General features: G+C 39.6%; 6 protein-coding genes across 11 annotated transcripts; 3 read left to right on the forward strand and 3 right to left on the reverse strand.

The window, feature by feature from the left end:
* Window positions 1–623: 623 nt before the first annotated feature.
* Window positions 624–6386, forward strand: LOC111803803 (ER lumen protein-retaining receptor A). Of its 5 annotated transcripts, XR_015422605.1 has the most exons (10): window positions 624–1552; window positions 1686–1762; window positions 2181–2446; window positions 3070–3185; window positions 3826–3899; window positions 3982–4045; window positions 4144–4243; window positions 4319–4387; window positions 4961–5426; window positions 6181–6386. XR_015422605.1 is itself a non-coding variant. In XM_087127408.1 (7 exons), the coding sequence occupies exons 1-7, from the start codon at window positions 1458–1460 to the stop codon at window positions 4178–4180; spliced, it is 729 nt and encodes a 242-aa protein (XP_086983534.1). In that variant the 5' UTR covers window positions 625–1457; the 3' UTR covers window positions 4181–4619. The 5 variants fall into 5 exon arrangements, 1 of the variants encoding a protein (XP_086983534.1); XR_015422604.1 differs by having other exon boundaries at window positions 625–1552; window positions 4144–4328; XR_015422606.1 differs by lacking the exon at window positions 4319–4387 and having other exon boundaries at window positions 625–1552.
* Window positions 6181–8314, forward strand: LOC111803802 (protein GRAVITROPIC IN THE LIGHT 1). 2 transcript variants are annotated; one of them, XM_023688370.2, is made up of 2 exons: window positions 6181–6303; window positions 6674–8314. In XM_023688370.2, the coding sequence occupies exon 2, from the start codon at window positions 6866–6868 to the stop codon at window positions 8036–8038; it is 1173 nt and encodes a 390-aa protein (XP_023544138.1). In that variant the 5' UTR covers window positions 6181–6303; window positions 6674–6865; the 3' UTR covers window positions 8039–8314. The 2 variants fall into 2 exon arrangements, with proteins under 2 accessions (XP_023544138.1, XP_023544137.1); XM_023688369.2 differs by lacking the exon at window positions 6181–6303 and having other exon boundaries at window positions 6532–8314.
* Window positions 8315–8652: 338 nt separating this feature from the next.
* LOC111803800 (putative alpha,alpha-trehalose-phosphate synthase [UDP-forming] 7) lies at window positions 8653–12712 on the reverse strand. Its single transcript, XM_087127407.1, has 4 exons — window positions 12498–12712; window positions 10150–12249; window positions 9740–10013; window positions 8653–9603 (listed from the first exon to the last, which is right to left on the reverse strand). The coding sequence occupies exons 2-4, from the start codon at window positions 12129–12131 to the stop codon at window positions 9307–9309; spliced, it is 2553 nt and encodes an 850-aa protein (XP_086983533.1). The 5' UTR covers window positions 12132–12249; window positions 12498–12712; the 3' UTR covers window positions 8653–9306.
* Window positions 12713–17212: 4500 nt separating this feature from the next.
* LOC111804069 (uncharacterized) lies at window positions 17213–17957 on the reverse strand. Its single transcript, XM_087127660.1, has 2 exons — window positions 17636–17957; window positions 17213–17527 (listed from the first exon to the last, which is right to left on the reverse strand). The coding sequence occupies exons 1-2, from the start codon at window positions 17927–17929 to the stop codon at window positions 17498–17500; spliced, it is 324 nt and encodes a 107-aa protein (XP_086983786.1). The 5' UTR covers window positions 17930–17957; the 3' UTR covers window positions 17213–17497.
* A 1021-nt stretch (window positions 17958–18978) lies between these two features.
* On the forward strand, window positions 18979–21790 carry LOC111804068 (ras-related protein RABA1c-like). Its single transcript, XM_023688751.2, has 2 exons — window positions 18979–19350; window positions 21018–21790. Exons 1-2 carry the CDS (start codon window positions 19130–19132, stop codon window positions 21451–21453), a joined length of 657 nt encoding a protein of 218 aa, XP_023544519.1. The 5' UTR covers window positions 18979–19129; the 3' UTR covers window positions 21454–21790.
* A 1597-nt stretch (window positions 21791–23387) lies between these two features.
* LOC111804071 (uncharacterized) lies at window positions 23388–24598 on the reverse strand. Its single transcript, XM_023688752.2, has 3 exons — window positions 24296–24598; window positions 24047–24193; window positions 23388–23946 (listed from the first exon to the last, which is right to left on the reverse strand). The coding sequence occupies exons 1-3, from the start codon at window positions 24374–24376 to the stop codon at window positions 23653–23655; spliced, it is 522 nt and encodes a 173-aa protein (XP_023544520.1). The 5' UTR covers window positions 24377–24598; the 3' UTR covers window positions 23388–23652.
* Between the last annotated feature and the right edge of the window lie 1834 nt (window positions 24599–26432).

Here is a 26432-nt window from a genome sequence, read left to right on the forward strand (position 1 = left end):
TTTTTTTAGGTAAGAAATCAGAAAGTTTGAAAGAAAAAGGACTATTTTGCAATTTAGCCCATTCTTTGCAATTTCCATGTCGTGCACGGTTTCCCATTTTTCCCTACCTCGTATTAATGTCTCTCGTCTTGGAATTCAATGCCTTTCAATTTCTATCATACTTTGCATTTTTAGCTAAACTACAAATTAAATTTGGTTTATCAACGTTTCAAGTATGCCTTTGTTTAGTCAATTACAAAGGTGTGTTTAATTACTTTCCAAATTAAACAAAGCATCCCTAAGAAACCAACAAACACAAATGTAAATTTTCTTTTACCTACTTAAAAAAGGGCACGCATCTTTACTTCCCCTTTTTATTAACACTCGATAAAAAAAAAAAAAAAATGGGTATTTTTGAAGGGCATAAAAACCTCTGTCTAGTAGACGTATCTTAAAATCGTAAAGCTCACAATATATACATGTCATGGCACGAGGTGGATGGTTAGGATGGGAATGGAAAAGGATAGTTTGGGAATGCGTCCACCACATGGCCCATATATTTGTTTAGAATATAGTACATTTTTGTTGATGTGTGGGTTCTTGGATTCTCTGTATCCCATCAAAATCTCATCTCAGACCCATCACATGTCTCTTGTCTCATGCCTTCCTACACAGACATAGACGTTATTGTTTTCGGTTTGTGGGGGCTTTCCTTTATTTTCTTGCACACTATGCATTTGCATGCACCTCGCCTGAATTTCTGAAACCCCCTCTTCTTCTCTACAACCCAAACCCAGAATCTCAATGCCCAGAGCTTGACCCATCTGGGTTTGGTCTTAATTGACCCAGTTGTTGCAGTGGCTCATGATGCAAATGATTAGAACAGCACCCCAGTTCGAGTTTGAGCTCTGAAATCAACTTGATTAGCATGAAAAGGGAAGCAAGAAGTGCAAAAGTGTCAGGGGTTAAGAGGAGTGGAGGGTATGATTTAAGAGGATTGGGAAAGCTGAAAGGTGTCTAGTTCCCAAGAGACAGGGGGGGGCGGGGCCATCCAAACTCGATTTACATTGTAATGTGTTGTGCGATTAAACTAATGGAGTTGAAGGGTTTTCACGTGCCAATGGCGACCTTTGCGGCTATTTCAAACTTTATTCTTACTTTTTAGGCGGTGGGTTCAATTCATTGCGGCCACTGAGGCGAGGCGAGGCGGCTAGGGCGGGAGCTTGGCGAATCTAGGGAATCATGTTCTTGTTTTCCCAACTTTGAAAAACATTCACAATCTAACAATTTTGTCAAACTCGATCACGTTTCTGTCCCCTCGCCTTTTCAAACGGATGGAATGGATCGTGGGCCTTGTTGGCTGGGCCAAGCCCAACCCATTATCATATGGGCTGATCGACACCAAAACCCAAACCGGCCCTTCTCTCTAGCCTACTGATTAATGATAAGAAAAAGAATTATGTGGACTGTTATGATTTATGGTCAAATTGATGATCTGTTTGGCGCTGTGTCAGTTTTGTTGGCGGCGAATGCGCAGAACATCGTGGAGGCAGAGGGCGATTCCAGTTGCCACGTCTGTTTCCAGTCATTGCCCTTTCCCAATTCCATCCGCCTCTTTTCCCCGTTCTCTCTTGTTTCGTTTCAATCGTGCGCATAATTTAACCTACCTATCCTCTTCTTTACTCGGAAACCATGAATATTTTCAGGTTCGCCGGCGATATGACACACTTGATCAGTATTTTAATTCTTCTTCTCAAAATATACGCTACTAAATCCTGCTGCGGTAATTATCAATGCTTTCATTTTTTTTTTTTTCTATTTGGTTCTGGAATTGTGGAAGAGAAAATGGTACGAAGAATTTGGAAACAAGCAGTGTGGGTCTCCCTGTATTATTTTAGTTTATGTCTCATTGGTGGATAAATGGAAATGGGATTCTGATATCGACTTCTTGAAGCAGGGCTTTAGTCAGTTCAGCTTCCGGATGGTGTTATTAACTGATCAATTGAATTTTAATTAACTTTTTTAATGAAGTTTTGGTACTTTTTTGTGCTGATGATTGGATCATTAGGGCTTTTTTGCCCCCTTAGTTTTCGAGATAACTAGGTTAAAGATTGATTTTTACCGATTAGAGACTCCCTTCAGAACTTTTGCTTAATTGGAACATGAACGTGGAACTGATTTTTAAATTTTTTATTTTGAAGGAATTTCTCTCAAGACTCAGGAGCTGTATGCCATTGTTTTTCTGGCCCGGTATTTGGATCTTTTCACGGATTTCATATCTATCTATAACACTGTGATGAAGCTGATTTTTATTGCAAGCTCTCTGGCAATTGTTTGGTGTATGAGGCTGCATCCAACCGTGAGGCGGTCATATGATAAAGTTCTTGATACTTTTCGTCATTATTTTCTTGTTGCTGCATGTTTCATTCTCGCCCTTTTAGTGAACGAGAAGTTTGGTTTTCAAGAGGTGAGACATTTTTAACATAAATGATTTTAGTTTGCGTTTGATGGTTTCTGGGTAGGCATTGGCAATATACATAGTTATTGATGAGCCTAATCAGTTCATTTTTTCCACATTTCATTCCAATTAGGAAATTTCCATATATAATTAAATCAAGATGATAATCTGTTCCCTAACTGCAAAAGTTCATAAATTGGATTTGTGCAAGCCTGCACAAGCACTAGAGCATCACTGGAAACTCTCCTGGTCAAAAAATCATAAGCAGTTTTCTATCGCGGTGCATTCCTTACCCAAGTGTGATTAGGTCTTAACTATTGTCACGAAATATTTGCATCCCATAACGAACAATTTGAAGAGGTCCTGCAGAAACATTAGCATCGAAACTAAAATTTTTGCAATGTAGTTTTATCATTTCCTATTACCCGTTTGCCATGTTACCTTCATAGACATGATGATTTCACTTTTGTTGATACTTGTTAGAAATGCTATATTTTTTCATTTTATTACTGTATAAATAATCCACATTGTTACTCTGATCCAATCCCCATTTAGGGTTTCCCATGTACTTTCTAAATGAGCAAGGATACGACGCAATAGAAAATGATATTGTTGAACTTTTTTTGCTCCAGATCTTTTGGGCGTTTTCAATATACTTGGAGGCCGTAGCAATTCTTCCTCAATTAGTTTTATTGCAACGAAGTGGGAATGTGGACAATTTAACCAGTCATTATGTCTTCTTTCTTGGGTTCGTATATTTCCCTTTACGGTTGTTGGTGCTTTATGGAAGGATTACTTTCTTGCTTTCATAATCCCATCATCTTTAAAGGAATATGATCACTCACTCTTTTTCCATTTCTGCTGCTGTTCGTATTAGATGTACGTATCCCTTAGAGCTATGACCAATCAAAACAATAAATTTTCTAATTGGCATATATAAATGGGTTTTTAGATTCACATGGTCAAGGATTTGGGTCAATTGCTGCCCTGAAAATTTATAGATTTCTTCAAGTAGACTCCTAGAAAAGGGTCAAAAACTTTTGGATGCATTAGCATTATGACGCTTATTCCAAATGGTTTATAAAAAATCCTTCATGTACGATGTCAATGGACTAAACAGCCATGCATTATGCATTCAATATATTCTTCAAGAAAATTTTACATGTTTGTCATGAATTTATGATTGTTACCGGCCATTTTATCATGGAGAAGGTTTTGACAAGTGGGTTGCAGATGAAATTTGTATAGATATTACAGATACAATTCCTGTTGATCTTCTTGGGAAGAAGCTCTTACTTTAGCTTAGATCCAAGCTTCTTCTTGGTGTACCCTCTCGTAATTGTTTTGCAAAAACATTTCTTCTGATTGGAACTAAAATCTTTCTGCAGAGCTTATCGTGCACTCTACATCCTCAACTGGATCTACCGATACTTCACATACACACACTTCAATCGGTGGATAGGTAAAGATTTGGGTTGGTCTTGGTCACACAAACTCTCAGTTGTTATCATTAGATGTCTTACATGATGTTTTGTTTCTTGTAGCTTTCATCGCTGGCCTGGTTCAGGCGGCTTTATATGCTGATTTTTTTTACTACTACTACATTAGGTGATTGAAGCAAACTCCTAGGGTATTGTTTTTGTTTTCTTATACACTGCTGAATCAATTCGTGCGATAATTTTCTTTTTTTAATCTACCTTTTGCAGCTGGAGAAACAATGCGAAGCTTCGGTTGCCAGCTTGATTAGATCTGGGTTCAGGGTATGATATTATGGAGCTTGAGATCCAGCAAAGTTTTTACACGATGGTAGGTAAACTTGGCTTGAGAGTAGGGATAGAACACCTAACTTCAATCATCACAAACTCCTTCATTTCCGTGTAGGGTACCACAGGTGGGTTCTCGACGGAAACTGACATTTTATAGGGACTCTTTGATTAACCTTGTTCATAGGTAATATAGTTTCTGAGGTTAGGTTGCTTTTCTTCATTTCTAACTTGTAAGGATTTCCTTGGGAAGACTAACTTCAAGATTATATAAGCTGATGCAATAGGCCATTCTCTAGTTCCTAAGTTCATTGCCAAGGAAACCACTTTCCCATTGTTACAGAGAACAAATTTGAAGTTGATTTTTGTTACGACTAGTGATAGATATCAATGGAAATATAGTTTTGATTTTTGTTTTTGATTAATTGTAGTACATTCAACATTTGAGTTTTTAGCATCCTCCTCCATTGTCATTGTTGTGATCAAATTTGAAGCTGAGTACTCATTTGGCAAACGTCATCTTCATGTTTGTTGACAACTTTGAAGTTAATTATTGATAACTTTTTGGTAGTGTTGTACAATGTATAAGGGTTGGCTGAAACAATGTAAAACACATCGATGTTTTGTACAGTATAGCAGAGCTATCTACGAAACTTTGCCTTTTCCCTTTAGTTGCAGTACAATAGCTCGTCACTAATGTTATTCAAGAAGTCTCTGATGGTTTCTGAATTTTCTTTTTCATCTTTGTTGTGCTTCACAGTTTATCATTGGACATCTCTCACACTTTAAACTGCAGCCACCGCTTATGAAAGCCAAAGAAGAATCAGTATGTCTGATCTGAAGATGAGGCTGATTTAGGTGTATCAGAGGAAGAACATCTAAAGATAAACGAATCAGAGTCATTTTGTGTTCTGAAAAGAGAGTTTCTGTAGAAGACAACTTTGAATTTTGAAATGGTTGGATGTACAGTGAAATGTTTGGTTTGTTGAACTGAACTAATGGTCATGCCTACTAAGGAGCGCTATTCTACTCCATTTGAGTTTCTTTTTTTGCAGTTCAAGTTAGTGGTATGGGAAATGAAGGCTATGAATCGAGTCTTTTGAGGTGAAAGTTGTGAAGACCCCCACTGGTTAAAGCAAAGAGCAGACGCACTTGGGACAGGAACAGGCCTACCATAGTGCGTTGCCAATCCCAAAAAGCTTCACCGTTCTTCTCAATTCATGATTGTAAGTATGAATCCCTTTTCAAGTTTTCAACCCCAGGCCAGTCCTTGCCTTGCTTTGAATCCTGTTCCACTACTTTCAAATTTTTGTCTTCTCTTTGTCATTTTTTAACAACTATTAGTTTGGAATTGAGAAAAGGGTTCGACTAAAGAAGAAAAACCAGAAAAGCTAAACAGGGAAAGGCCAAAAAGAACCCAATATTAAAACTTTTGGCTTGTCTGTGTCTGCATGTGAATGTAAATTGATGTCACCGATGGATTGAAGCATGCTTAGTGCCTTCATTATAATCATTAAAGGATGTCTTATTTAACTAATACAAAGATTAGAAGGAATATTGTGGGAGAATGTACGATTGATTGATAAGTTAAGAGAAGAAGCAAACATTGTGGTGTCCGCCATTGGAAGTTAGCTGAGTTTAGTGTACTAAGTTTGTCTCATTTGTGTCGGAAATATGGAGCATGAGGGAGGACCCAGTTGGCCATCGACAACCCTCTTAATGAAGACTCCTCAATTTTTCACTTTGCATATTAATTCCCCCTCCCTCACTCCACTGCCTTTTTACTTAACCATATGCATTTTCTACCCAAACCACTCATTATTGTTATCATTTTTAGAAGGAAGCTTCTTTTACGTAAGCTGGTTGAGACTCCTATTAACCATTAAAAGAACGGATCGACACACATATTCCACACACATATTCCGACCAGTGCCTTGTATTGTCCAATGACTAAAATTGGGTTCCATGATTTGATCACAGCACAAGCTCATCGATCACTTTACAAGCGTAGACTTCACAAATATATTATTAAACTGAGCTTGAGGAGCAGCCCTTCTTCAAATTGAAGCAGAGTCGCTTCATGGAAAATCAGAGTATTATTAAGTAAGTACCTGTACTTATCCTCTATAACTGCGTTGCAATCTTGACAGTGCTGCTGCAATGGCAATGGCTTCCTTTTCCTTTTCTTTTCCTCCCACCTGCGCTTTAAATCCTTGCTTTATTAGAGCCGGACCTCCATTTCCGGCCTTAATCTAAGACACGGTCAAAGTTTTCGCTTTTGCTTTTTGCAAAGAAAATTCGGCTCTGCCCTTTAGCTCTTTTACTACTTCCTCTGTTTTCCTCTGCCAATCACCAAAGCTTCCACCTTTGGAACCTCTCTCCCTCTTATGAGTTCAATATAACTCTCTTTTTGAGTGTGAGCGTGTGTTCTTTTTTTCTTATGGAAACTATCAAACCCAAATCATGTGTGAAGAGCAAGACGAGATTTGCCAGGACATTTCAGAAGGTAATCAATCTCAGGAACGCAAAAAGGATCGCGTCCAGTAATGGCATCTGTGCTCTGGTTTCCCACAACAAGTTCAAAGAAGATTCCAGTATTCATGGAGGAAAATCCCAAGTCTTCGAGAGACGTGAAGAAGATGTCAAAGCTCGAAACAGGGCAGTCATGGAAGCTCTGGTTGCGAAGCTTTTTGCAAGCGTTACTTCAATCAAAGCAGCTTACGCCGAGCTTCAAATGGCACAGAGTCCTTACAACAGCGACGCAATTCAAGCTGCAGACCAAGCGGTGGTGGACGAATTAAAGGTCATTTCAGAGTTGAAACGAAGCTTCTTAAAGAAAGAACTCGATCTCTCACCCCAGGTCACGTTAATGCTCTCGGAGATTCAAGAACAGCAAAGTTTGATGAAAACCTACGAAATCACGATTAAGAAAATGCAGGCTGAATCGGAGCATAAGAATGCTGGCATTGTCTCGTTGAAGAAAAAACTTGGTGAATTACTTTCGTTCAACAAGTCGTTGGAGAAGAAGCTGGATGCAAGTGGCTCTTTATCCATGTTTGATAATCTTCAATTTCCGATTCTGAATCCGACTCACTTTGCCCAATTCCTCCATTATACCGTAAGATCCATCAGAAATTTCGTGAAATTGATGATCCGCGAAATGGAATCAGCAAGCTGGGACCTCAACGCGGCCATCGAATGCATCGTCGGTTCGGACACCGAATTCCCAGAGCCAACCCATCGAAGCTTCGCTTTCGAATCGTTCGTCTGCAAAATAATGTTCGAAGGTTTTACAACCGACACAAATTTCATACTCCAAAACGATTCCCTACCTCTCGATGAGCAGCAAAACCACCAAATGTTCGATAAATTCAAGAAGCTCAAACCAGTAAATCCAAAAATATTCATATCTCAAAACCCCAACTCCTCATTCGCTAAATTCACCCGCTCCAAGTACCTCCAACTCGTCCACGCGAAAATGGAGTGCTCACTCTTCGGAAATCTGAACCAGCGGAAAATCATGAACTCCGGCGGTGTTCCCGACACGACGTTCTTCGCCGCCTTCGCCGAGATGTCGAAGCGCATTTGGCTTCTACGGTGTTTGGCATTTTCACTTCACAACGACATTACGATCTTCCAAGTGAGGAAGAACAGCAGATTCTCAGAAGTTTACATGCAATGCGTTACCGAAGAAACGTTGTTTTCTCCGGCGGACATGAATGATTCCACCGTAGGATCCGGGTCGGAGCCCCGAGTTCGGTTCACCGTCGTTCCGGGTTTCAAGATTGGAGAGACGGTGGTACAGAGTCGGGTTTATTTATCGCCGCCGAGACGCTAAAGTCGATGGCGGGTAGGAACTCGGAACGAAGGAGATCGATTGTTCGGACAATCTCAGCCGTTAGGTTCTAAGCTTCCATGACCGTTAGATCAGAATTGATGCAGCGAACTGTAAACTATTTTGAATTTTTTTCAATGAATTGTATAAATATCTGTATTGTAATATACAGTCAGACATATGATATTAATATATATATATTTAATCTTAAAGTAAGGTCCTTAGCATAGAACATGATGATATTATTGAAAAATAAATAAATGAACTAATTCTGAACAACACTATCATGACTTCTTTTTCTTTTGAACCCAAGTGTTCCCATCCTGTCTGCTGACCTTTATTTCAAAGTTTTTCGTTTATTATAGAGAAGTTTTCGATCTCACAATTCACTCTCTTGAGGACTTAGCATTTTTACGCTCGGTATATAACTCTAATACCATTTGTAACATCCTGAGCTTACCGCTAGTACATATTATGTTTTTTGGGCTTTCTCTTATCCCCTCAAGGTTTTAAACGATTGTTTCGTTCCACTTTCCAACCAATATGAGACCTTAGTGTTCTTAGCTCAAACAAAGAAAAGGATCATCCTACAACATACCCGATGCTTAGAATCCACGTCGCAAAACACATTCTTATTAACAAAAATGTAGTGCAAATCTTAGCAAAATATAGGAAATTTACAGATTTCTTGTGAGCAAAAAGAAAATGGTTCAAGTAACAACATTGAGAAAACAAATGCACTCAAGAATTTAACAAGAAAAAGGACAAAGGACATCATTTATGTTGTCCATTTTTGGTACAGTTTTCAGAACAAATTGAGTTCAGGCTTCTTCTGTTTCTGACTTTCTACTCGAACTCCGATCATCATCCCACCACCCAAAGATTTAGTATGGAATCAAACGAAAGGTTGTGAGATAACAACTCCCTGGAGACTGCCAACTTCCAACCAGCGTGTAAATATCAATGGCTGTGCCTCAAATTATTCACAAATCATTCAGCCATCTTCCTCTATGTTGTTTCTGTTACATCCTCCCAAGTCAGTCAGTCAGTCGGTCCAATATAAATTCCATTCCATCCCCAATGCCAAGACTGAATGCTTCCCCTTATTTAATACTTTCGCATCCCACTTGTATATATCAAGCCATTTCCATTTCCAACAAGCCGAAAATGAATACGATACTAATCACCAGCCAGCGAGGTCAGTTTCGTCACTCGCTTAGGAGGAGAAGAGACTGCAGGACGTTATATTACGCCACCATGGAGCAAATATGTCAAGGGGATTCTGGAGGAGAAGAAATGTCTGAAACTTCTGCAAGGGCTTCAAGCATGTTTATGACCTCAGTTGTGTCATCCAAGTAATACTTGGCCTTGCTTGGTTTCTGTCCGACTGTGCAGGCAAAAACTAATGTATTGGAAGAGAGGACGCCACTTGATACTGCATGACCAATGATCTCAAACATGTCTTCATCAGATCTATCATCACCAATGCATAACACAAAATCAGCTCGTCTGCCTGCGTCCGTCATTGACGTGAAGATCTTTTCTGCCACCAAACCTTTACTGACTCCCTAAAAGTAATAATACATATTTGAATCAGTCTTCAGAGACTCTTTATGAGCGAGAGAACTTGTTTCTATCTTTCCAAAAAAATTCAGGAACAACTCAATTGGCGTTATTTTAGAAACTTAAAATAGAAGAAAATACCTGTGGCTTCACTTCTACAATAAACTGACCACTTTTTACAGCGACTGGTTCATTTGCCAGCACACTTTCAAGGTGATCCAACAGTTCCTTGGCCTGACTGCAACCAAAATCAGGGTCTGCATCCCGGTGGTGCCACACCAAGGCACTTTCCTTGGTTTCAATAGAAGAGCCGTCAGTTGCTTCTGTATATAATTTCATGACTGGCTCTGCGATCTGTATCCAGCCAAAATCACTACCTTGACCACAATTTTCCCAGTCCTTATCAGCAGACCACCTGATAAATTCCAAGATTCAAACAACTGCTATATATCTAAATACAAAGATGAAAAGGAAAATAGATGGAAGAAAAATTCCTTTTTTTTTTGGGGGGGGGGGGGGGGGGGGGTTGGAGGAGAAAAAAAGAACCAAACCTCATAAAGTAGCCATGCTCGGCAGCAATTCCAAGTTTATCGCAAGAAGAAAACCAGTTGCCCAAACTTTCACGCCCTCTTCCACTGACAACAAAAACGGTATTCCTAACATCATCGCAAAGTGAATCTATGATTGAAATAACTTGACGACTTGGGGCCTTATCAATTGATGTTTGTGGCATGACAGTGCCATCATAATCCAAAAGTATGGCCCTCCTTTTGGACCTCGAATACGCAGCTACAATGGCATCAATAGACAACTTTCTAAAGTTGGGATCAAGTGCTACAACTCTGAAGCCAAAGCCCAACCCAATTCCCCAGCACCGTCGTCTGAAGTGATCTTTACAAGTTCTTTCCATATCTTGGAAAAAACTCTTTGACCAGTACGCCACGTCATGTGTACTCACATATTTATAATGCTTTTCATGGCGCAATTGCTTTTCAGCATCAGCCATTGATATTGCCTCATTCAATGCTTCAGCAGTAGCTTCAATGTTCCATGGGTTAACCCGTATAGCACCACTAAGAGAAGGGGAACATCCCATGAACTCTGATATCACTAGCATGCTCTTCTGTGGCCCATTTGATTCTGAACTACAATCTGATCCAGAGGTTCCCTGCCTGCAGACAACGTACTCATAAGGAGTTAGATTCATCCCATCCCTCACTGCCGTGACTACAACACATTCGGCAACCGTATAATATGCAGCTCTTTCAGTGAGAGAAACAGGCCGATCAATGAACACAATAGGCTCATAATTTGTCTGTCCAAAACTTTCATTAATTCTCTTACAGCATTCCTGTATTTCCTCTCGTATTTCCTCAAGATCTTTCCCCTTTCCTCTAGCTGGGTTTGCAATCTGTATGAAAACGGCTCTTCCCTGCCACTTTGGATGTTGCCTTAGCATTTGTTCCATTGCCAACAACTTCAGATTGACCCCTTTGAAAATGTCCATATCATCAACTCCAAGTAACACAACTTTTCCTTCAAACTGCCGCTTGAGCTCCTGTACCCTCCAGTCTTTATCAGCAAGTCTCAACACTGACTCCATCTGGCCCATGTGAATTCCAACAGGCATGATCTTTATCCCCACAGTCCTTCCAAAATATTCCAACCCAATATAACCCCTCTTTGACTGATATTCCAAACCCAACATCCGACTACAACAAGACAAGAAATGTCGAGCATAGTCGAAAGTGTGAAAACCAATAAGGTCAGCATTCAAAAGTGCCTTAAGAATCTCCTCCCTCACTGGTAAAGTTCTATATATTTCTGAGGAAGGAAATGGACTGTGAAGAAAAAAACCCATCCTCAATCTTGTAAACCTTCGCCTCAAGAAGGAAGGCAGCACCATTAAATGGTAATCATGAATCCATACAAAGTCATCATCTGGGTTTATGACCTCAATCACCCTTTGAGAAAAAATTTTATTTGCTGCAACATATGCCTCCCACAAAGACCGATCAAACCGACCACCATGAGTTGCGGAGTACGGAAGCATGTAATGGAATAGTGGCCACAGTTGCTGCTTACAAAAACCATGATAAAATTTTGATAAAATTGCCTGAGGCAAAAACGCAGGAACACACTTAAACCTCTCCAACAAAAGCTGGGAGACATCATCTTGTTCGGATGAATCAACATCCACCCGCAAAGATCCTACATACAAAACCTCCATATCTTCAGGTAAACCATCCTTGAGCTGCCACAGCAAAGAGTCTTCATCCCAACTAAAACTCCAGCCGATATCGTCCGGTCTACGCTTAGCTTTAATAGGAAGCTGATTGGCTACAATAATTATACGGTCTTGCACAACTGACGAAGGTCCCTCAGAAGTCACACTATTTGCCTGCTCATCATCAAGCTCTGATATTACCCCCGTAACAGTCATTACGCGTGGAAGTCGCTTCTTCTCACGACCCATGATGGGAAAATTCCCAGATGCTAAATCTAAAAGATTGGTATACGATTTGGACATCATCTTTACTGACCTAATAAAAATTTCCAACTCAAAAAAGCTTGACAAAGAATCTCAAGAGAGTATTCACAAAACACAAGACGAGTTTCCTCCTTCTTCAATGTCTAAAATTAGGCAAGATCTGCAACGGGGATCGCATAAAGAGCAGAGCGTCACAACAAAGACCAAGTACTAATTTCACATGAAAATCGCACACCCAAAGTATCAAGAACTTATAAGCATCAAGTAAAAGATACACAAAATTAGAACATGATCCACCTAAATCCTTCCGAAATACCAAAAACGGGGAGTCCGATAAACCCGAACAGGGAAATAAGTAGAGAACAGAAATTAAGTGCAAGGTAGAGATGAAGATGCAGAAATGATTACCAGGAAGACGAAAAAATGAATAGTAAGCAGCGGGAAGAACGATCGTTGGGGGTCGGATCTGAAATTGGAGTGAATAAATGAAGAAATTTGGAACTTAGGACTGAAAAATCTAGGGTTTGGTTTTGGTCTCTCTCTCCAAGCCAAAGAGTCGCAGTACGGCCTCTCCCTTTCCTCTACCTTTTCTTTGCTCTAAACAATTCCCAAATTGCAATCTTTTTCCTCTCTGGAAAAAAATTATTTATATAATAGCAAACAAAAAAGAAAATAAAAAAGAAGAGGATAAGGTCGCCCAATAGACTACCCAGTAATGCCAACTGGCTATGACCAAGGTTCAGTCCCACGCGCTCCCAGTTGCCGCTGCAGGAGCAATCGCTACGTGTCGGGTGGTGGAAGTAGCCACGTCAGAGAAACATAGTGAAAGGGTGGGACCCGTGAAAGGAGAGGAAATCGGGTGCGGCGAGGAGCAGCGGAAGAGGGTGATCCTGATGAGCGAAAATGGAATGGGGTCTGGAGTTTGATACGGGCACGTGCTCGATAAGGGCGCCGCGTGAGGAGTTTAGAAACGGGAGTGGTCCAGGGGCGTACCTGAGTGGCCGCAGGTGGGGACAGGCAACTCAGGTTGCGGTCACGAGGTTCGTCCACGTGGACAGCGATAATAGGCGTGTTTCGGATGAGGAGGAATACAAGGGTACGTGAGACATTTTGGTGAGAGGGATGTCATTGGTGACGTCATAACCCAAGGGAGGCCGTGGATTAAAAAAAAATTAAATAAATAAATAAATAAATGGGATGTATTTGTGGTTAGGGTTTGGTCCGGTGTTTCTGGTTGGGAGGAGGGTGAAATTAACAAAGCCTTTGATGAGAGCTCAAACGTCATTTTCTTGTCTTTTTATTGTTTTTTTTTTTTTTTTTTTACACAAGAAATATATGTATTTTAAAACATTAATCTACCTTAAAAGTTTATAAATTTGTAATAAATATCTTTTTTTTTTTTAATATTTAATGCGTAGACCCATACCATTTAAAAATTGTTTTACAAATATCATGGACATATTGAATTGTATAGGATAAATATTTGCGTTACAATCAATAAAGCATTATAAAATCGGACTTTAATATAATTAAATATAAACTTCACCACTTGCGGCTCAAATTGCTACGTGGGCCGGCCCACAACAATATTGAAATCGAATGGGAGGCGAAAGTCCATTTGTTTTGGGCCCTGTCACTCACGTTTTGTCCATCAAAGTGGGCCTTTAAAACGTCGTCGTTCTAGGCATCTTCCTCATGACATGTACTATGGTCACAAATTCCTCGAAAATTTTGACATCCAACCCAAAATTGTTGATGGTCATTGGATTAAACTCACATGGGGTACAATTTTTTACGTGGACAGCGATTGAAAAGGTTCCAGAAGAGACGGTGTCAGCTAATTTTGAGAATGATCATAGATTTATAATGTCTTTTCTTTCGAGATTCATTTCATTTCACCGGATTATGAATACGATGCAATGCAATTTGATTGTCTAGAAGAAGAAGAAGAAGAAAAAAGATGGAGAGGAGAATGAAGCTAAGCCACATAATGGAAGATAATTATCAATCCATGTTTGTACAAGTACTCTATCTATCAAAGAATAAAATCCAAACCCCAGATAATATAATAAATATGTATTATGTGTGAGATCCTGCTAATGGCCAACGCCGGGGCTTGGAACGGACTGTACAAGGTGTCGGGCCGTGAGCTTCTGGTCGAGGACCATGGCATGGCCTTTCTTGCTAGGAGTGGAAGAGGGGACGGTGCCCTTGGGAAGGGCAGCCAGAAAGAGGCTATCCGTTCGGAGGAGTCTGGCGGCGTGTGAAGTGGGAGCAGAGGATGCGAATAGAAGGGTCAAAATGAGTGGCCAAGTGATGAGTGTGGAACAAGCCATGGAGGGAAAAAGGAGAGATTTTTGATTCAGTGATGAGATGGGGTTTTGTTTTGGTGGAGCATTATTTATACAGTTGGAGGGAAGGAAGCTCACTTAGGCGTCGTGCGATTCAAGCAAAGGGTCAATATCAAATGGGTTTGACTATTTGAAAATGGACAGAGAGAGAGAGAAAAAAAAAATGGGGGGTGGAATTCGGTGCGTCGTAAGGTGGCCGCCGACGACAGTAGACGAAATGCAGGTTACAAGTAGTGGAGATAGTCCCCTGTCTCCACGGCAGAGCAGACCCAAATTGAATATCCAGCCCAACCCATAGGAGCTGCGCTGCCGCCATTTACTGCATATCACTCAAACAGAACGGTGAAGTTGCAAGTTCATAACACACAACATCCCTGCCCTTGGTCCCACACTGGCATTCAAATCCATGTTTTTAATTTTGGTTGACATAAGGTAATTCATGATGGCTGTGGGAAAGAAAACTTATATTTTAATTTATGCTTTAATATATATTTAGTTAGGTTGAGGGGATAATTTGGTCAAAGGTCCACATCAACTTTATGTTAAGGTGATAAGTCATATTCGCAAGTAGACTTGCAGAAAAGGTAGTCATAGTGTAGTATTGTGTCCCACACGCTCGAATAATATGAGATTTTGCATTAGTTGGAGAAGGGATAATATGGGCTAGGAGTAAGCTAGGAGTGTTACAAGTACTATACTCTACGTGTATTGGGGCCCTTATGCTTCAAAATTCTACCCATAAGAGGTTCAATTCAAATTGATTTGGTTTGATTATTTTGTAATTGTGGGTGTCAGTTGTAATAAAATAAAATATCCATTTGAATTAATGTAGTTTGTAGTGAAAGAAGAGCAGACATAAGGTGGAATGAAGAAGAGTCATAAATATAGGCTGCTTGAAAGAAAGAAGAAAATTGATGACATTTTCCACCAACAAAACTTCGTGGAAAGCCGCCATTAAAAGGTAGATAAAGAAAGGACATAGACATACAACATGTTTCCTTTGGTTCGAAGAAACACGTTTTTTACCAACAAAAAATAAAAATCGCACATTTTTCGATGTTATTGACGTTGGAATTGTTTTGTTTTTTGTAGGAAAAGTCAAGCGTATAAAGAAAAGCCAAGAACTAACGCCTGGTTTGCCCATACCTCAAAACACACCCACCCTTTTCATGTCCATTCATTTTAATGTATATTAAGATGAGAATCTTAGCCCACTATTCAGACAACCCCTCGTGGCTACTGTTTTTTTTTTTTCTTTTAATTTTCTGATCATCTCCCCGCCCATCATACCTCAATCTTTCTTAGCTTACACTAAAGAGAAACATAAGCAGGGCAGATGCCACCATGATGAAAGTTTGGTTTAGATTCATATGAGAATGAGGCAGATTTGAAGGAGCAAGGTCTGGTTTAGATTTGACACTCAAAAAGAGAAATTTATAGTGATGTGAAAGCAAAGCAAGGGGAAAGAGGTGCGGGAAGTCCAAGATTATGGTTGAAAAAATGAAAAAGGGTGTCGGAGGGTTTGCTGGGAAGAATGCAAGAGGCCCCCATTGTCAACAACAAAGGGGTCGCCGTTTGGACAGGATATACCCATTTTCATGGCCTAATACTCAATCAAAGGATTGAGCTATGTGACGCACGAGTGTCCATTATTTCTGACTTTTGGCCTTCTTTTTGGAAAATTTGTTTGTAACAGGCTGAGCTGTTACCCCATCCCCCACCGTCACCAAAATTTGTTCTTTGAGGGGAAAAATTTAATACAGGAAAACTCAAAAATCTCCAAGAAATTCAATGACCCAATCCACTTCCTCTGCTGTGTGCTTCATACATAATGGACTACCACTTCTCCTGGGCCTGCATCCCAAACTAATTGGATCCATCCAACGACTGGGCCCACTGCACATCAAACTAATCCGGTCTCTGCACCTACCCAACACCAACACCAACACCACCTCGGCCGTACGAAATTTAAGATGGAGTCACAGATCACGTTTGAGAGAAATGTTTTAAAAAGTGTGAGAGAGAAAATGGGTCGAAAATATTTTGAAAGAAATAAATGTTATAAGCTAAAAGATGAAAAATTGACAACTAATCGTATATCTTATAGTACATTTTGGGTCATTTTAGTCATGGCATGTGTAGACATGATTTTGGTGATCAATTATACACCTCGTATTGATACAACAAGAGGATAATAAAATCAATCTAACATGAAAGTAAGTAAAAGAGGTTTTGAATGGGAATGTGGTTATGGACAACACGTGTTGGACAAACATGACAAAAACATCAAACAAGTAGCCATAGATAACAGGCAGGCCTTGTATAAGTATAGCCATGAAACTAGACGCCCACAATATATTTTATTTTTCTTCCTCATTTAACATATCTAAGTAGAGATGGGTAAGAAAAGCTCTCACCGATAAGTCTACGTGGGTAGATATACTGCAATCATCCAATTATTCAACATGATTAGTGATATTAAAATGATTGAGAGATTTAAGTACAGATGGATTAGTGATATTAAAAGTATGTTAATTTGGAAGAGAGGTTTAATCATCTGTAGCTAATTAATTGATACGCAGCATTGGATGTAATGGCGATGGGATGAGTTAGTGCAGCATAATATAGCGCTGACATACCCAATAATTAATTTTCATGTGCTCACCAACTAATGTTTTTGTTAGAATAATGGTTGTCTGCAGTGGCAAGGTTTGGTCAGGGAGTGGGGGAATGCAGAGAGGCAGAAGTTTCACATGCCAAGAAAACAAAACAAAACAAAAAAGAAAGCACAGTGTTCAACTGGAACTTGAAAGAGTTGGGGTTCAGATTAACAGCTCAAAGAGATTCATGTTAGAGGCTTCAACTATGGATTAGCAACAATCTGTTAATATCAACTATTGAACTTGTACAGAATAAACAAAATAGGAACTGTATTGGGTGGATCTTTTTTTGTCTTCTTGGGCCCTCTCTGTTTTTGTTTTCTACCCTTCAACTGTGAAGCTCCATTATTGATCCCGTAATGGAAGAATGGAAGCATAGCTGTAAAGATGGCAGCTTTCAGATTTGCCTCACAGAGCACCAAAACACCTACAACATATAAACTGCATACATCTAATTCCAGAGAACCCCAGAACCACAAAGACGAATATCAAGAGATTTGTTAGTTCAAATCTGAAGTGAAAGGCAGCATCTTACTCGGAATTTGGAACGACTTTTCTCCTCTCTTTTCCGACGAGAACTCAACACACTCTCTAGTTTCCTATGCAAATCCGCTTGATTGAAAACTTCACCCGAAGCGCTCAGATAAACACTGCGTTGAAGAGGGGGAGACCAGAGGCCGCTTCTCTCGTAATCGAATCCAAATTCTGTGGCATCGAAGAATTTCTGAAGCAATCTGTCTGAAGTGGCTTTGGATACCTTCTGAACTGTGGGAGTATGGGAAGTGGCAATGAAATTAGAAGGTGAAAATGGCAGTTCGGGGATGGACATTGATGGAGTCGGGAACCCAATTGAATTTGAACCCCAGAAAAACAGAGATTAAGATAATGTTATAAAATAAAGGGATCGGTGGTTGAAGAAGACAAAGCAGTGCTCTTTTTCGGAGGTTTAAATGAGATGGGTGAGGAATATTGAAATGGACGTATGTGGCTGTGCACATAATGATAGAGAAGACGTGACTAGCATGATGGTGAATTTGGGCTGTCTTTTTTTCCCCTCATTTGGGTCCAAGGTGTATTATTAATAATAATAGAGCTGTTGGGTTCATTTCATTCAACTTTATTTTGAGAGACACCCCTGTTTGGTGGGCGTGGAAGGCAAAGGAATGACACACCGGAGACTTCAGAATCAAGTGAGCTTATCATTAATGGAGGGTTTGGTTTTGCAGAGATGAAATTGGAGAGTAATGTGTAAAAGGGGTTTAGATCAAAGAGGAAAAGAATTTATTGACCATTCCTTATGGAGGGTTTGAATTGCAACAGATTGAAAAAGAATAGCCATATAATGATTGACCCATTAATGCATTCATGTGACATCAGAGATTCCAGGACTTGGCAAGGCCCTGTTTGGAGCATAAGAAGAACAGGGGAGGAAAATTGGTAAATTGTAATGAATGGATGAGTAGACATATATTCGCTGAAATTTTGGGAGCTTGTTTTTCTTTCTCAAGTACTTACTCTGATGAAAGGATGCCATAAGTGAAGGGTACAAGGGATCAGAATGGCAGCCTAAAATGGTCCGATTCTTTGCTGATTTTGACTTTAGGCATTAATTAGTGGTGGGTGTTGGTTAGTTTGTGGAATCTCTCTGTCTCTCTCTTCTGAAGTTCGTATATTGTATGAAGCAAAAAAAGTGGAAAGGGGTGTCATTAAGACAGTTTTATGGGGTTAATCTTGTCCTGTCCGCTCCTACTTTCAAATTTTGAAAAGGGACAATTTTCTTTGTTGGTTCTGCCATCTCCAGCTGCAGAGCGCGGCTCCTTCGCATTTTTTCTTCAAACAAACAAAAAAAAGAAAAAGGGTTAAATTATTTTTTTTAAAAAAACATAGCTCCGATAAAAAATAAAAGGATTTTTACAGTGAGAGAGATAAAGTCGCGCGATTTGAGGAAAACCCTCTTTCTGTGTGTGTGTGTCTCTCTCTCGCTCCCTCTGAATCTCCACGGCTCTGTACCTGAGAGGTCTTCGGCAAAATGTCTGCGTACAGAGCTGAAGACGACTACGACTATCTCTTCAAGGTCGTCTTAATCGGAGATTCTGGCGTTGGCAAGTCCAATTTGCTTTCCCGCTTTACCAAAAACGAGTTCAGCCTCGAATCCAAGTCTACTATTGGGGTTGAGTTTGCTACTCGTAGTTTGAATCTTGATGGCAAGGTTATTAAGGCTCAGATTTGGGATACCGCTGGCCAAGAACGGTGATCTTTTCCCCTCCTTGCTTTTATTTGCTCTCTATGTTTCTGGTTTTACATTTTATGATCTGGGTCCTTGTCGTTTTAGGTGGAAATATTGTGCGACATCATGGGCTCTGCTCTTGTTTTATTGTTTATTCTTTCTTGTGTTGCTTCTACTGATTTTGAAATGTGCCTTCCCCTAATATAATTGTTTCTTTTAGCTTCGATTAGTGGTATTTATTATGTTTGTTTGATTTGGGATTATGCTTGTTCCTTTGTTTATTTGGTTCCATAGGTTAGTTGTTGATTGAAATGGGGTACCAGACGGGTTTGGTGGATCTAAAAAAGAGGCTTGTTTGAACTTGTTGAGGATTGTTGATGGGGAGTCACATCGGCTAATTAAGGGGATAATCATGCGTTTATCGGAAACCAAAAGCAAAGCTAGTAGAGTTTATGTTCGAAGTGGGCAATATCATACCATTGTAGAGGTCCGTGATTCCTATCAAAACTTAGGTTACTTATATCTAACCGGATACTTGGTCATCGTGCTAGATGCTTCCTTGTCCATAAAACGGCACAGAGAAAGGAACAAGAGAGATAGCAAATCAAGCCTTCCAATCATATTTTCAATATGGAAAGCTTTTTGATAACTCCAAATGCAATTTTGGTTTGGTAATGCATATGCTAGAAACATGTCTTTATGACTTGAAGCAGGAGCCCTCTTCTCTTAAATTGTAACTCAGGCACGATACGAATTGCACAAGCAAATGCACCAAAAGTTCTTGAGTATGTTAGAAGATTCATTAGCTGTAATGTGAATTTTTGAAAAGCTTACTGTTTCTTTACTTTTCTCTTCCAAGTAGTTGTCTTTCCATTCTTAGCAATAGTGTTAGGCTCTTCCACCTCTATTATGTAAGTGGTTGAGGGTTGGTTTATAAGTGTCGAGAAAAGTTTATCTCTTCCATTAGTATTTGGGGTTGAGTGTGAGATCCCACATCGGTTGGGGAGGTTTATAAGGGTGTGGAAACCTCTTCCTAGTAGATGCGTTTTAAAAACCTTGAGGGGAAGACTGAAAGGAAAGCTCGAAGAAGATAAAATCCGCTAGCAGTGAGCTTGGGCTGTTACATTAAGAGATCAAATGAATATCAATTACTAGTACAGTAAATCTGTTTAACTGGTTTTGAGAGGTCATGTTTGTGTGAAGATCTGTTTCACGGTTTGATGCATATTCCATGTTGATGTAGAGATGGTTGACATGGGGTGTTGTATGAGACTATTTCTATGAGAGCCCACACAGGTTGGAGAGGGGAACGAAGCATTCCTTGTAAGGGTATAGAAATCTAACTTTGAGGGAAAGTCCAGAAGGAAAAGCGCAAAAAGGACAATATTTACTAGCGGTGGTGGGCTTAGGTGGTTACAGTTTCACCTCTTGTACGGGTTTTTGAGGATGACAGAGCCCATTAATGCTAATATCCTGGATGTTCTGCAGCTAAGATTTATGCTTAGTGTCTTGTTTATCTGGAAAAAGTGGCCCAATTCTCTTTTCAACGAGTGAGGGATGGTCATGAAAGATAGTTTAGAGTGAACGTACCTGTATGACAGACTTTAGACTTAGTTTCATCTCAAAATCTGCACTTGCTTTACTTTGCCACATCTCTCGTCTCTGTCACCTTAACTCCTCAAGTTCACAGGTATAGAGCGATTACGAGTGCTTACTATCGAGGAGCTGTTGGTGCCCTGATTGTGTACGACGTTACACGACATTCCACATATGAAAATGTTGAGAAATGGTTAAAGGAGTTGAGAGATCATACAGATCCCAACATTGTAATAATGCTAGTTGGCAACAAATCAGATCTTCGCCACCTTGTGGCAGTCTCAACTGAGGATGCAAAATCATTTGCTGAGACAGAGTCCCTCTACTTCATGGAAACCTCTGCTCTTGAAGCCATGAACGTGGACAACGCCTTTGCTGAAGTGCTTACACAAATTTACCACATAGTGAGCAAGAAGGCTATGGATGCTAGCGACGACGCTGCTGCATCAGCCGTTCTAGCGAAAGGGGAGAAGATCGATATCAGTAAGGACGTCTCCGAGGTCAAGAAAGGCGGTTGCTGTTCCAGCTAAACTACCAATCTGAAGTTGCTGCAGCAGTCAGCTGGTTGTCTCGTCGCTCGACATCTATTTTAACTTTTGTGTTACATATAGTAAGTACACCGTGATGTGAAATTTTTTTCCAGGGATGCATAGAGTAGTAGGGGATTCATGGGGATTGGTTTGATGTATCTTAGTGTCTTAACCACCGATACCTTAACTTCTGATGCCAAAAGTAGCGATGCTTAAGCTGGTATATTTGCCAGTTGGGAATTACAGTTTATACTCATTTGACTTTGAGGGAGTTTGTTTCCACGTAGTGAATTGTGAAGTGTTATGGACCTTAGTTTCAAGACCAAGATTTGTTTAATCTGTTTGTATGAACTATAACAGTCAACCCCTATTGGGAGTCAACATCCTCGCTCGCTGACACCCTCCTATTAGATATTCTTCTTCTTTGGTCCGTTATATATAATTGGTCTGTTAGGGACAAATTTTTACTCTTATAAGGAATGTTTAAGGAATGTTTTGTTATCCTTTATAAGAGACGTGGGATCTCACAATTTATAATAACCCAAGTCCACTGATAGCCGATATTGCTACTATGGTCTGTTACGTATCGCACTATCTATTAGGGAGAGGTTTTCACACCTTTATAAGCAATGTTTCGTGCTACTATGGTCTGTTACGTATCGCACTATCTATTAGGGAGAGGTTTTCACACCTTTATAAGCAATGTTTCGTTCCTGCACTATCTATTAGGGAGACAATCTCATTTGTCTGTTAGGGACAAATTTTCACTCTTATAAACTTTTCACTCTTATAAGGAATATTTTGTTCTCCTTTATAACCGACGTAGGATCTCACAAATTGTAATAGCCCAATTTTGTTCTCCTTTATAACCGACGTAGGATCTCACAAATTGTAATAGCCCAAGTCCACTGTTAGCAGATATGGTGCTATTTCACAATCCCATTTTCTTGGGGGTCAGTGGAGATCTCATAATTTGTAATAGCTCAAGTTCACGGCTAGTAGATATTGCTGCTATAGTCTGTTACGTATCGCCCTATCTGTTAGAGAGAGGTTTTCACATCCTTTATAAGGAATGTTTCGTCCCCTTTTACAACCAATGTGGGATTGGTCCCCTTTTACAACCGATGTGGGATTTCACAATCCCATTTTCTTAGGGGTTAGCGTTCTCGCTGGCACACCTTGAGTGTCTGGCTTTGATACCATTGGTAATAGCTCAAGATCATCACTAGTAGATATTCTTTGCTATGACCTGTTATGTATCGCTGCATCTGTTAGGGAGAGATTTTTACACTCTTATATTTCGTTCCTCTTCGCAATGACCTGTTATGTATCGCTGCGTCTGTTAGGGAGAGATTTTTACACCCTTATATTTCGTTCCTCTTCGCAATCGATGTGAGATCTCACAATCCACTTCCCTTGGGTACCAACGTCCTAGCTGGCACACCGACCCATATACATAAGATAGAAAACTGAAGCTATGAAGCTGAAATAGATGCTAGATTAGAGCAGTAAATTATGGTGAAACTGTGTGGTCCATTTGGCGCAATTTTATTCAGAAGGTGGAGCGAACAAAGCATTAGAGGCCAACCAAATCATTGTTTATGCCACCCTACCCAAATCAAACTTTATATATTTTTAATAATAAAGTTCAAAAGCTTATCAGTATCGGGTGTCACGGGTCGAATCTTTGGTGGGTCTCATATTGGGCCTCACTCTCAAATATCTTTTGACCCGGATTCTTTTGGATCCTCTTTTCCTTAAACCTCGGCCCATTTTTAACTGATTTTAAGGAAATCAATTTTACTTTATTAAATTTATTTCCGTACAAAACATGTCATGATTATATTACTTTAAAAATAATAATAATGATGAATATATTAAGTTTGATTAGCAGAGACATCGAATTTTAACATTTCGTTAAATAATAATAATAATAATAATAATAATAATAATACTTTTAATGTTAATTTTAAAATATTATTAGTGCAATAATTTAGAATCTAATTTAATATGCTCCATATTTACTGGCTGTTTCAGTTTCAGCCTCTTCCTTCCAAAACCACTCTGTTTTTTCCCAAACCACTCTGTTTTTTTTTTTCCAAAACCACTCTGTTTTTTGAATTTGCAGGAAAGAAAGAAGAATACAAGAGATTGCGATGGAAAGAAACACTCTCATTCAACTGATAGCTTAGGAAGTGACTAAATTTCATCATCTTTCTCAGGAGTTTCTTTCTGCTGCTGATTTGCAGCCAATGATTTTCCTTCAATGGCTGCATTAATAGCTTCAGTTATATCACTTATGTTAAGTGATTGTTCATCTTCAGCGACAGCAATGGCTTCCATGGAAAAACATTCACTACACGAAACTTTAGCTTGCAGAACATTAAGACCCATTTTGTCAAATGCTTCCAATACTGTAACCAATCTGTCCCCTCCCTTTTCGCATCTCACTTTCACTCTGAACTCTTCTCCGACCTTCTCAACCTTCACTTCCTGCTTTCAAGCATTCATAAACCATTTAATTTGCTGTAATATATATATTAACTATTAGGAAGAATTTGAATTGTTTAAAAGAGGGAGGGAAAGGAAGGACCTTAGGGGCATGAATTTGCTTTACAGAGTTTAAGTATTCTCTTTTCATGGACAATAGATTTGAATACTCTCTCTCAATTGCTTCCAGCTTGAGCTTGAGCTTATGAAGGAAGAGAACAGCATTCCAGAACTCACTGCTCTGTTTTCCCTGCATAAACAGAGGACTTGATAACTAATGGCCCAAACAAACTGAAGTGACAAAACAGAGACAAAAAACATAACCAAAACAGAATGTTTTAGGAATTATTACAGAGGATTGGTATGTGGGTAGTGATCGAACAAGGCGTAGCTTCTTGCGTGAGTCGAATCTTTTCTGAAACGTAGAAACCATGTCTGTGTCTCTGTTTGGCTTGAACTTGCTTACCAATTAAGACAAGTTAGTGAAGAATATGACCTGAAATGAAGGGTCTGGCTTTTTATAGCATAAAAAGTTGGGGGGGTGTGTGTTTTGAAAGGCCAGATCGAAATAATCACTCAGCTACTTTCCTGTTGTTGTCATGTGAACTCGAAAACAGAGGAACCCCATCTCTCCAAACTTATTCGTACGTAAATACTTCAATGCTTACACACATATATACAGGACAAGGAGGTATGTGGGGATTAAAAATAAGGTTGGAGATTTCTTTTTCTCCTTTATTTTTTGCTTCCCTCGTTATGAGTTCGTACTCTACATGTTTAAAGAGGATACCTTTAACTTTTATTTTTCTTTTTCTTCTCAATTTAAGAGATGGGAAAAGCAACTACAATCAATAGTACGACATGTATAGTGCTTGTCCTCGGGTCTAATGTTGTCTGCCAAGTACATTGCTTGCTGTGGCTACCTCCATTTATTTTCCACATTACCATTTTAGATATCCCTTTTTCTCTTTTTGTAATCTTGTGTGTGTGCTTTAATGACGTGCTCTGTCTCCTGTCACTCAAAGCAAAGGCTCTTCCAAATTGGCAATGGCAATGGAAATGGAAATGGGGAGTTAAAAATGTAGAAAAAGTTGAAGAGGAAAGTCCAAAGGTTAGGGAGAGGATGTGGGAAGTGAGTAAATGAAGCATATTGTGGGGAAGAAGACAAGAAAACAGAGCACATAGTGGGGGTTTGTCAATATCAGTGAATAAGGGAGACATGCATGGGCAGGGCAGGGCAGGGCAGAACAGAGCAAAGGGGAGGAGGGCTTCACAGTTCACAGTTCCCAGTTCCCAGTTCACTCACGGGGTTCCCCAATTAGCTGCCATCGATTGTATATTGTAATGTAATGTTATGTTGCTTTGTAAAAATGGAAGGCAATAGCAACAGAAATGGGTCACATGTTCTGACACTTAATTTTTGGACTCTGTTTTATTCTTTATCGTTCTATCTACTTCGGGTGTACCCAAAGCAAAACAAAACAAAAGAAAAAGAAATCCTGAGCCTTTCAGCCTTTGGATGTAATGATATATCAAACAAATTAATCCCACCTGCTCTGATCACTGTTGGGCCATCTCTTAGCCTTCCCCTTCTCTATACGCACCCTACTCCTATTTTCCCCTGCCTTTTCTCTCTGTTTCTTCCTCCTTATAAACCACACTTTATTCTCTCCTCTCAGAAACTAATCCCTCGATTATGCTACTCTTTATTACTGTTTTTGCTTCTGTCAGTGGACAAAAATTTGAAATGCTTTGGCCTTACCCATATGGACTTTTCGAAAATTCTGTATGCCTCTGTTTTTCTTACCAAGATTTAATATTCTGTTAGACAGGAAGTTGGAATCAAAGTTTTGATTTTTATTTTCGAAGAGAATGATATTTAGGCGTTGTTTGTTTGTTTGTTTTGAACCATTTTCATTCTCGTAGGCTAGGCACTGCGCTACACAGGTAGGGTGCCAAATTTGTCTGTCCAATGGGAATGAAAATGGTCCTGAATGGGGAGTAGTTAATACATTCTTTAACAGGATGAGTAGCAAACTGGAAAAAAAGGTTTGGGCTTGTGGGGGTGGAATGAGATGATTTTGTTTAAAGCAAACACACACATGTGAACCTCACATTATTGCTTATTAACAAAACAGTGAGCACATAAAGGCAAAAAGGCAAAAAGAAACTCTGGATTTTAGTTTGCAATTTGTAAGCACGCAGCTTTTTGTTGGGTTACGTACTACTTCTTGTTTTTCTACGCTTCAATTATTTTCAAACACCCCTTTTCTTTCTTCATCATACTCTCTCAACCCCTTATGAAACCGCTTCACCATTCTTCTTTTCTTGTCGTATGCTGTTACGAATCACGGATCTTCACAATGATATGAAAATGTGTTCTGTACTTATAAATAAACCTATGATCAACCTCTTAATTAGTTAAGGTGGGACTACTCTCCCAACAATCCTTCTCTCGAACAAAGACCATCATAGAGCCTCCCCTGAGG

Source organism: Cucurbita pepo, chromosome 10 (assembly GCF_057944985.1).
Source record: "Cucurbita pepo subsp. pepo isolate OVF chromosome 10, ASM5794498v1, whole genome shotgun sequence".
Taxonomy (NCBI): domain Eukaryota; kingdom Viridiplantae; phylum Streptophyta; class Magnoliopsida; order Cucurbitales; family Cucurbitaceae; genus Cucurbita; species Cucurbita pepo.